This window comes from Cydia strobilella, chromosome 27 (assembly GCF_947568885.1).
Source record: "Cydia strobilella chromosome 27, ilCydStro3.1, whole genome shotgun sequence".
Lineage (NCBI taxonomy): Eukaryota > Metazoa > Arthropoda > Insecta > Lepidoptera > Tortricidae > Cydia > Cydia strobilella.
Window position 1 is genome coordinate 7,702,482 of NC_086067.1, and position 11,767 is coordinate 7,714,248.

General features: G+C 39.5%; 1 protein-coding gene across 1 annotated transcript in view; it reads left to right on the top strand.

Annotated features, from left to right (window-relative positions):
- LOC134753597 (serine/threonine-protein kinase par-1) overlaps window positions 1-11,413 on the top strand; it is a 50,899-nt gene extending 39,486 nt beyond the window's left edge. Inside the window, exons 22-26 of the mRNA XM_063689520.1 lie at window positions 519-604; window positions 1,743-1,869; window positions 2,845-2,947; window positions 4,489-4,585; window positions 5,556-11,413. Coding sequence (XP_063545590.1) covers window positions 519-604; window positions 1,743-1,869; window positions 2,845-2,947; window positions 4,489-4,585; window positions 5,556-6,638 — 1,496 coding nt within the window. The 3' untranslated portion in view covers window positions 6,639-11,413. The remainder of the gene's footprint in view (window positions 1-518; window positions 605-1,742; window positions 1,870-2,844; window positions 2,948-4,488; window positions 4,586-5,555) is intronic.
- Window positions 11,414-11,767: the final 354 nt, after the last annotated feature.

The window sequence follows — 11,767 nt, forward strand, 5'->3', positions numbered from 1 at the left end:
TATACATGACACCCTGTTAGGGCACTCAATTTTTCTTAAATGTAGGTAATTACATGCATCTCATAGAAATAGCAATAGAATCTATATTTATAATTTTATATTTTATCGACGTTTATGCAACGTTAAATGTCAAGTTCGTTTAGAAAATTAGTAAAATAATAAAATAATGATGCTAAAGATTAAATTTTAAATGTCCAGGTTAATTTATAAATAAGTAGATTGAAATTCTCACCTACCCGTCTCATCTACCTTCTCACCCCGGCCCCAGGGTTGTGATCGTATTTTTATAAATCTTCATTTTTAGTTTTAAAGTGTGTCGGCAGATGGCAGTGAATTTACTGGGGTTACAAAATTTACTATGACAGTACCGCTCTAGTATAAGTTACTCTATGATTTCAGAATCTCTCCCTTGCTCGGGTATCATGATTAGCACGAGCGGTGAACAGCTTTGCCCCCTTGTAAAACATATGACTTTTTCTATTGTAAAATAAATAATGAATTGTACGTATTTATTTCAGACTCGCCCATCCACGGCGCCTCCCCGCCCGCGTTAGAGCTGTCCTCGCTTCCTGAACCTGAACTACCGCACATGATGCTCACTCAGGTGCGTGACCTCACACAAATGACTGTGACCTCACACATGATTGTGACCTCACATAGTTGATGATACCTCACACATGTGACTACGCACAGGAGATATGTCACCTCTTATATACGATTGTGACTTTACACATGATTGTGACCTCACACAGGTGACTTCACACAGGTTACTACACACAGGAGATATGTCATTGATGATATCTATAAGATGATTGTGACTTCATACATGATTGTGATCTCACATAGGTGATGTGATCTCACACAGGTGACTACACACAGGAGATATGTCTTCTGTAATAGGCGATTGTGACTTTATACATGATTGTGACCTCACACAGGTGACTTCGCACAGGAGATATGTCATTGATGATATCTATAAGATGATTGTGACTTCATACATGATTGTGATCTCACATAGGTGATGTGATCTCACACAGGTGACTACACACAGGAGATATGTCTTCTGTAATAGGCGATTGTGACTTTATACATGATTGTGACCTCACACAGGTGACTTCGCGCAGGAGATATGTCATTGATGATATCTATAAGATGATTGTGACTTCATACATGATTGTGATCTCACATAGGTGATGTGATCTCACACAGGTGACTTCACACAGGAGATATGTCACCTCTTATAGACTATTGTGACTTCACACATGGCTGTGACCTCACATAGGTGATATGACCCCACACAAGAGATGTGATCTCGCAAAGATAATTGTGAAGTCACACAGGTGAGGTAATGTGACTATATGAAAGATTGCGAACTCACATAGTCGGTTGAGCGTGAAGTGAGTTTAAAACTGTTGAGTTTGAGATTATAATTGCTGTATAAATGTAATGTATATACTTACTTACCTAAAGACTATTTGCCTGATAATAAATTATGTTTGATTTGTCACAGGTGACATAACTTTTCAGTACTGAATACGGATTCGTAGTTAAAAGGATAAATGAGTCGCAATTTTTAGTCCGAGCGCGTCGATTTAGTTTGTAAACTTATTAATATGTGGTTGTCGTTTATTAATAGTACTATTAATCTTTAAATGGTTCCAAATCAACCAACATTTTTGTCATTTATACCGTCGTTTCTTCCTTGAAAGCAAAAATATTAAGTATTGAAATGACCATTGCAGGACTTAGCGTTAAAATTGGGGTTGAAGTTCGGCGGGGAGTACGCGACGCCGCCCGCGCCGCCCGGCTCCCCGCTGCGGCAGATCACCGAGGGGCTCAGCTACCTGCACACCGGCTCCATCACTAGAGGTAACACACACACACACACACACATACACACTCACACACCGGCTCCATCACTAGAGGTAACACACACACTCACACACCGGCTCCATCACTAGAGGTAACACACACACACACACACATACACACTGACACACCGGCTCCATCACTAGAGGTAACACACACACACACACACACACATACACACTCACACACCGGCTCCATCACTAGAGGTAACACACACACTCACACACCGGCTCCATCACTAGAGGTAACACACACACACACACACATACACACTGACACACCGGCTCCATCACTAGAGGTAACACACACACTCACACGCCGGCTCCATCACTAGAGGTAACACACACACACACACACACACACACACACACACACACTTACACACCGGCACCATCACTAGAGGTAACACACACACGCAAACACACACACACACACTTACACACTAGCTCCATCACTAGAGGTAACACACACACAGACCGGCTCCATCACTAGAGGTAACACACACACACCGGCTCCATCACTAGAGGTAACATATACACACGCACACACTCACATTCACACACCAGCTCCATCACTAGAAGTAACATACACGCCCGGCTCCATTACTAGAGGTAACATACACATACACACACACGCCCGGCTCCGTTACGAGAGGTAACACACACACACACACACACATACGCGCGCAAACACTCACACACCGGCTCCATCACTAGAGGTAACACTCACACATTCAGACACCGGTTTCATCACTAGAGGTACACACACACACACACACACACACACACACACACACACACACACACACACACACACACACACACACACAAACACACATACCGACTTCACCACTAGGGTTAACACACAAGTTATGATTTTTTAACAACACACTTTTTTAGAACAACAACGACCCACTTTCAGCAGAGCATGAGAAGTGAAAATAAAATGAACATCTCATCATCCCCATGTTCGCAGGGACCCCTCAAGCGAATGCGACGCCTCTGGACCTGCGACAAAACTCCGACATGGACACCGGCCACATGCACCCCAGCCTGCACCCGCTGCACCACGTGCACAGGTACAGAAAGCACAGTCGTCTGTATGTGGTATTTTCTATAAAAAGGGACCTTATTGTCGATGGCGCTAACGCCATTATAAACGATGCTCCGATATAAATACAATGCCGCGCGACACTGCGGCGTAAGCGCCATCGACAATAAGGTCCCTTTTCATAGAAAATGCCTCATATGAGTGTACCAAAAATATATTTTCTGATGCTGAGTGGCCTTATTGGGTACGAGATTGAAAAGCTTGATTATATAATTATTGTATACAATACTTTTTCTACGAATCAACAAATATAATACTTTTGACTAGTATAATCATATCGTCGGGTGACAAGCAAAGGTCACTAAGTACCACCACAAGTTCATAGCCATAGTGGACCGTATTATTATCTGAATAAGGTTGATTTTTGTTTAATTATTTTTCAGTTATTAGTGAGTTTTCCTTGTCACTTCGACATAGGTAAACAAACCAAAAATATACAGCAAAGATACGCGAGCTGCCGCGATACCTTCATACTCGTACAGTCAAGAGCATGAATATACCTATATATACATTCCCAAAGTTTCAAAAAATATGTGTACACTCTTACACCTTAGACAATAAAGTCGTGTTCACATATTTTTGAGCAGTTTGTCTGGATAGATATTTTTGCCTTCGACTGTACGCGCCCCGGCGGGTTGGTCAACGACACCTCCTCGTAACTCATGAGGCCCTGGTACCTGCTCCGCGCTAAATTCAATTTTTAAACAGTTTTTTTTCGAATTTGGCCACCGTAGCCTATGGAGACTAACAAGCAACGCTAAGCTGTCTGCGTAGTCTATGTATGTGTATATATTAAGGGTGTCACATGCGCGTTTCTGACTTATGAAGCAATTGTTTCTACTATACAACCTTAAATAAATAAATAATTTGAGCTATCGTTCTATTACGTCCTCTTGACCGCGGCGAGCTTTGTCAATTTCATTATAGTCGACTAAACCGTTTCGAAATAAATATTATAGTTTAGTTGGCAGCTCATACATGAGTATCCAATTACAGTTTTACAGTCGAGTAGAAAAAATGTGCCATTTTCAACCAAAAGGGCACTTATTGTCGCTTGTCAGTAAGGCGCTATTTCCATATGTGGTATTTTCTATAAAAAGGGACCTTATTGTTGAGGGCGCTTACGCCATTATCAACGATTCTCCGATATAAATACAATGCCGCGCGACGCTGTGCGGCGTAAGCGCCATCGACAATAAGGTCCCTTTTTCATAGAAAATGCCTCATATAGCTTTAATTAGAAATCAACCTTATCGACAAGCGACAATGTGGTACCTTTTGATTGAAAACGTAAAATGTATATTACACTGATTTAAACTTTCACGATTCTTACTCATTATTATTTACAAGATGATTGATGATAGAAGATGTTGATGTCAACTTTAGCCAGTCTTCTCCGAGACCACGGGGACAACGCCGTCCTCGAAACGTCGGAGGTAAATTTAAAACAATTTTACGCGATTAAGTCCCGTCGTTGTAAATAATAATAAAATGTATATTGTTTGTCAGGTCCCTGAACAATAGCCCGATCTCAAACCCCGGCTCTCCGCTTGACATGATTCAGGAGGAGATCAACAACGGATGCTCCCAGCTCAGCTTCACACAGGTATGTCTTTATGTATGTCTACATCACAACACATAACCCTCGACTAAATTAAAAATATCTAATATGTATGTATATGTGACGTTTTCAACCAAAAGGTACCACATTGTCGCTTGTCGACAAGGTTGATTTCTAATTAAAGCTATATGGAAATAGCGCCTTATTGACAACCGACAATAAGTACCCTTTTGATTGAGAATGGCACATATTATTTATTTATATAAGTAAAGGAGTGGTAACTCTATACATCAGTTTTATTTATTTAATCTTTATTGCACAAAAGGAAATACAATCGTACGAAAGGCGGACTTAATGCTATGAGGCATTCTCTACCGGGCAACCTTCAACCTTTATCAAAACGCGAGTTATTTCGTAGTTGACAATGACATCTAACGTCAAGTAGTGGAACTATCAGTACCAGTAGGGTCGCTAAGGTCGCTACTGACGAAAAATGTGCTACTAAAACATTTCACAACTAATATTATAAGCAGGAGAAGTTGAAAATAGACTTCCGGTTGATCCGGTTATAATATTAGCTTTCCAGCATGAGCATTAGAGTTTTCGTTCGTCGCGACATCTATTGTCAACTAGCTAAACTGATGTATAAAGTTACCACTCTTTTCTTACTTATATTTCTCTATGGCTTTCACGTAAAATGTTTGTACTTCGACATTTTTTGTATGTTTAGCAGCACATTAATTTAGAAATGTAATATCTAAATACAGTAAAAATCAGGTAAAAACATACACCTTTAATTTTTTTTAAACGCCCAACCAAAATAGACTAGACGCGAGACGTCAGTGTTATTTTGCATGTTACTTTTTCTTTTGTGTCTTCTCAATTGTTTGTGTTACTAAGTTCCACTAACCCCGGGGTTAACCGGTTAAACCTGGAGTTACCATTTGACACTGGGTTAACGGCTTAACCCCGGGTTAGTGGCCCTAAGTTAATAAAGATTTTATCTATCTATCAGGAGATGAACCGCAATCTCCAGCAACAGTTCCAGCACTACGTCTCCACGCATCCTCAGATCAGTCTGACCGACTGTCTCGGCTCCGAGATCACCCTCGTGGCCTCATCATCAGAGGACAGCATGGACAGCTTGGAGAACACCAAATACCCCCTCCCACAGTTCGTCATATCTGAACCCTCCGATCTAGAACCTTCCATAACCAAGGGAATTGGCAGAAAAGTCAGCCAAGAAACGGAGGCTGTCGAAGAAAAGGATACGGAAATGCAGAGCCCGAAAGATGAAGATAAAAGCAGAAGAAACAGTGAAAAAAGCTTAGGTTTCAGCGATGATTCTTTAAGCAACGATTCCGCTAACGTGTCGCCAAATTGCGAGCAAAATATACAGTCAATTTACTCAAATATAGTATCTATTAGCTCGGGTTTTAGCGAGAATCGCGGAAGCTTCTCGGAACATAGAGAATCTTTCTCGTTCTCGGATAGGGGTAGCTTCTCGGAGCGCGGCGAATTCGGACGATCGTCCTTTTCAGAAAGGAGCGACTTGGGACGAGGCAGCTTTTCGGAAAAAGGTGAAACTCCCAGATCGTCGTTTTCCAATCAGGGTGTTTTAGGCGATGTACAGGAGGAATTTTTCCCTAGGGATAGGTTAGAGAAATGCGACGAAGGCGAGGAGATAGAAAAACTACAGAAATCAACTATGGACTTAAGGTTAACGGACATATGCCGGCCGGATGTAAAGATACCTATATTATTAAGTCCCCAAAAAGTCTCATGTATACAGGAATCTTATGAAGTAATGTTGTCAACGGTATGTTCGAAGTTAGATTCACAAAGTATAGTGGAGTTACTAAAGGACACGATAAACTCCAGAGTACCGCCGCAGAACATATTCGTGGAAACTCAGGAGAGCCACGATGATACTCTGACGGGTTTAAACCTGGAGTACTCTGGCGGTATTCAGATAGAGCTGGTGCTGTGCGAGAACAAAGCGATGGAGAAGAAGGGGCTGAAGATGAGGAGGATCTCAGGGGATCAGAGGGAGTACGGGAAGCTGTGCCAGCAGCTCATCACGAGTCTCACGGTCTGAAAGTGAAAGCTTTTATTTAACTTGCAATATATACAGGGTGACCTTAGCCATTGGACAAATCCTGAAATCCCATGTAGGGTTACTTCTCAGGAATGCTCTAAAGTTAATATTTTTTTAATTAGAACAAAAGACAAAAAAATAATTTTTTGAACAAAAGTTATTTTCAATGATCGACAACAAAAAGAAACATACTGTATTAATCACTGGCAGTGTTTTTGACAATTTGTTCGAAAATGAGCGGCAAAGATGACATTTGACAAAAGTCAGAATCTTATTACTCTTATTAGTGACTAAAGGTTGACTGGTAGAGAATGCCGTGTAGCATTAAGTCCGCCTTTTGTCACTGTATATTCTTACTGTGCAATAAAGTTTAAATAAAAAAAAAAATTAAAAAGGTCGAAGAAGGTTTAATACTATTTATTACCTCAGGAGCTACTAAAGTACTAACACATACAGGCTGCTTTAAAGTAAAAAATCGTAATTTGTTAATTTCTTCATAACCGCTACACCGGTTGTTATGATAAAGTATCATAACAACCGGTGTAGCGGTTATGAAGTATACTGGTTCTAAACACCCTAATGCGTATGTATATTTCGGCTGTGTCCAATGGCTAGGGACACCCTGTATAGGGAGCGTGCTAAAACTAGCGCCTACGCCAATTCTTGGAAAGTTGCCAAGCGGACCCCAGGCTCCCATGAGCCATGGCAAAATGCCGGGATAACGCGAGGAAGATGATGATAGGGACCGTGCGAGTTGAAGGGTCTGCCATCTTGTGGCCTGAATAGGAAACATAAACTAAACATTGACACTTCACGCCAAAGCAAGTGTTGCCCTCTACCGTTCATGAACGTTTTCTTGTTTAAATTCTGCCATCTTGTGGGCTACATTGGAACAAAGAGAATTAAATAGACAGAGTGTACTCCATACATCAGTTTTGTTACCAAAACGACTATTATTATCGTAGTCGACATCTACTTAGCGGAACTAACAGTACTGCTACTCGACACTAGATGTCACATGTGTCGCGACTGACGAAGTCTATTGCTCAACAATTTAAAACTAATATAAGCAGAAGGAGTTGAAAACAGTTCCGGTTAATCCGGTTATAATATTAGCTGATAAACGTTGAGAATTAGGCTTTCCGTTCGTCGCGACATCTATTGTCGAGTAGCAGTACTGATAGTTCCGCTAATTGACGCTAGATGTCGACTACGATAATAATAGTCGTTTTGGTAACAAAACTGATGTATGGAGCGAGCACTATGTCTTCTTAATTCTCTTTGATTGGAAGCTTAAATTTAACATTTGTGACGTTTTCAAGTAAAAGGTAGCACATTGTCGCTTACCATAAGGACGAAATTTGCTACCACAATTTGCAATTTTTTTTTAATTTGTTTTTTTTTATTCTATTTGTGAGTATCTTTATACGAATAGCCTGTCAGAGCTATTCGTAGAGAGACAGAGATGGCAAGCGACAAAGTGGTACCTTTTGCTTGAATACACATTTATACTTCGCGTCAATAAACAGAAGTTACAGCAGGCACCCGTGCTGCCACCTACAGTTTACGCACGTTCCCTATATGTATGTATGTTCGTGTCAAATCATGCAAGCTAAAATAAACCCACTTCCCATTATTCGATTGAGCTGTAGCTAAAACTGTACATACCTATACATATGTATAGTTTGAATCTTCTCAAATTATTCTTACGCCAGACTAATCTGTTAAACAAAAGCCATTGTTTCTTTTCTGCGTGTAGCCATTGTGTGTCATCGCGTGGCACGCGCTCAGGCACAATGGCCACGCGCCAGAAAAGAAACAATGGCTTTTGTTTAACATATTAGGGTCTGGCGTAAAAATCATTTGAGGAGATTCAAACTATAAGTTGGGTGACAATGCAATACAATGGTCAAAAATATGTGAACACGACTTTATTGTCTAAGGTATAAAAGCGTACACATATTTTTGAAAATTTGGGAATGTATATATATTTATGCCTTTGACTGTACCATCGTGCTGATCTGGGCCCTGTTTATCAAAAGCTTGTAGCTTGTAATAATAAGCTACAAGCTTTTGATAAACGGGCCCCTGATGATGGAATTACCCCAGTAGTCTTGAGGTATTTGTGGTATTTTCTATAAAAAGGGACCTTATTGTCGATGGCGCTTACGCCATTATAAACGATGCTCCGATATAAATACAATGCCGCGCGACGCTGTGCGGCGTAAGCGCCATCATAAGGTCCCTTTTCATAGAAAATGTCCCATTTGAGACGGCCGCTCGAATGGGAATCCACGTTAACTTTGAATACTATTCGACTCCAAATTCCTAAACTTTGTAAAAAAGATATTTCCTATATTTTGCATTCCATGTGAATTTGATTCCTACATTGCGAACAATTTGATATCAATTAGAGTTTTTACGAAAATTGTGTTGTGGAGAGGCAAGAGTGACGCTTGTTGTTAATTATAACAATACTATTGCTTCTGGGGCTTATTTTATAAACATTACAATTCGACAAATTTGTCAAATGAGACGGATTTGTGAAATTTTGCCAATTTAATAATGTTTTAATAAATATTACACATTTGCCAGAAAGACATGTATAATTGTAAAATAATTCACAAATTGACAAATACTTAACAATTACATATCTGTGGATTATAATTTGGGACATTTTCTATGAAAAGGGACCGAATTGTCGATGGCGCTTACGCCGCACAGCGTCGCGCGGCATTGTATTTATATCGGAGCATCATTAATAATGGCGTAAGCGCCATCGACAATAAGGTCCCTTTTTATAGAAAATACCACATTTTTGCGGTTTATATATTCATCACGTAAAATATGATAAAGGGTTATTGAAAAAAAAATAACCATGAAAGTTGTGAAAATCTAGTCAAAATTTAAAATCGATATCAGTTTTACTACAATTTACAATGGGCGTTTCTCCGGTCTTCATAAGTTGCATTTTGCCATCGGACATTATCCAAGTTTTTTGATAGCATAATAAGGTGGAAATGAATTAATATTGTACCTAACGTTTTACTATAGCTTAGTGCCTGTGTCGCTTGACATGTCAGTAGGGGAGACTGGGTAAAGTTGATCTACGGGAGAGTCGAACTTAAGAGTCCGCAGCAAGCTCGGTTCTCCATTCAAACGTAGTTACGCTCTCATTTTATAACGACTAGCTAGATTGCTCTGAAACTTTGTACTTACAATAGGATAAGGTATATCTATGTCCGTAATTAGTTTATGTAGCTTCAGATACCATAGTTAAGAATACAGCGAATTTAAGTTTTTCATACAAAACTTGTTTTTGCTCTATTTCGTTTTATAAGCTGGAGCTATATAAACTAATTACAGACCTAGATATACCTCATGTCATTGTATGTGTAAAGTTTCATTAAAATCCAACACGTAGTTTTAAATAAAAATATAACTAAATGAAAAAAAAAAAAACGTTTATTTCAGATCTGCATTGATCCATAACGGTGGGTGTTAGTATAAAATCTTAAAAACTATGTTAACTACTAAATAAAATATAACAAAACAACAAAAAAAAGTTAGACGTGGCCACTAGGTGACCAGCAGCGTAGGTGGCCATGCTTTATTTCGCTCTCCCAATCGCCACCTCCACCCAAATCCAAAGCTCCTCGTACAGTCGCCATCAGATATATCGAAGCGGCCGAGGCTCTCACAAATATCTGAACACGCCTCTATTGTCAAGGCGCTAGGTGCGTGTTCAGATATTTTTGAGCACCTCGGCCGCTCCGATATATCTGATGGCGACTGTACATAAAGCCTCTACATTTTAAATATATTAGTATAAATAGTACTGAGATTACGACTGACACATACACCAAGCTACAGTGAAAACTTAAGGAATGTAATTTATTCAATGTGTAACATCAAATGTGACGTTCCACGACGAAAGGTGCCTTATCGCGGTCGCGTAGTACCGCATTAGTACCCTTTTGTCAATAATGGCGTAAGCGCCGATCGCCATAATAAGGTACCTTTCGTCGTAGAACGTCACAAATAGTAATAAATTTATTAGAATATTTTTTTTACATAATTGAATGGATTAACTCCGGTCTTTCCTACGTATTTTTTCTATCGAATTAGTAAATTATAGCTTTAATTTGTTTTTGAATATATGTAGGTATACAATTAATTATGTTCACTTCACCAATGTATATAGTATGCACTCTGTATATGATGTTTAAATAAAATAATTTATTCCAAATATAGTTTATTAAAATAAATATTTAGGTATTTTAATAATAAATGCTTTGTAAATAACTGTAGATGCGTTTCTGATTGTATGTATTATATAAGTTTTAATGTGGCTTTCCGCAGAAGGGTTCGTATGTTTCATGTGTAATGTGTCCTTTTTATCAGGTCCTTGCACATGAAACATACGGACCCTTCTCTGTTGGAAAGCCACATGATCAAGGTACGTGCGGGGGCGAGATGAGAATGTGCATATGTGGTATTTTCTATAAAAAGGGACCTTATTGTCGATGGCGTTTACGCCATTATTAACGATGATATAAATACAATGCCGCGCGGTGCTGTGCGGCGTAAGCGCCATCGACAATAAGGTCCCTTTTCATAGGAAATGCCCCATTTTTCTACTTATTGTCCTCGCCTCGGCCAAGCAATAATGTACCTTACTCTCATAGATACTAGGTCGATAGTTTGCCATAAGTGTAGTTATGAAACTTTGAATACCTTGTAAATAATATTTTAATAAATATTCCAGTTCGAAATGTTTGTCGTTGTTTCATTTTTAACTAGCTTTGCACGCGGCTTCGCCTGAATTGTTATCTGTATTAACTTTTCCCGGTTACAATGCTAATCTGATTTCGATGTTAAGCAAATAGGGATGTACATACTCCATTTTTTAGGGTTCCGTAAAAACGGGACCCTATTACTAAGACTCCACTGTCCGTCTGCCTGTCTGTCTGTGTGTCATAAACCGTGATAGTTAGACAATTGAAGTTTTCTCAGATGATGTATGATGTTGACGCTATAACAACAAATACTAAAAAAGTACGGAACCCTCGGTGGGCGAGTCTGATTCGCACTTGTCCGATTTTTTTAACCAATACCCTGCAAAAAGG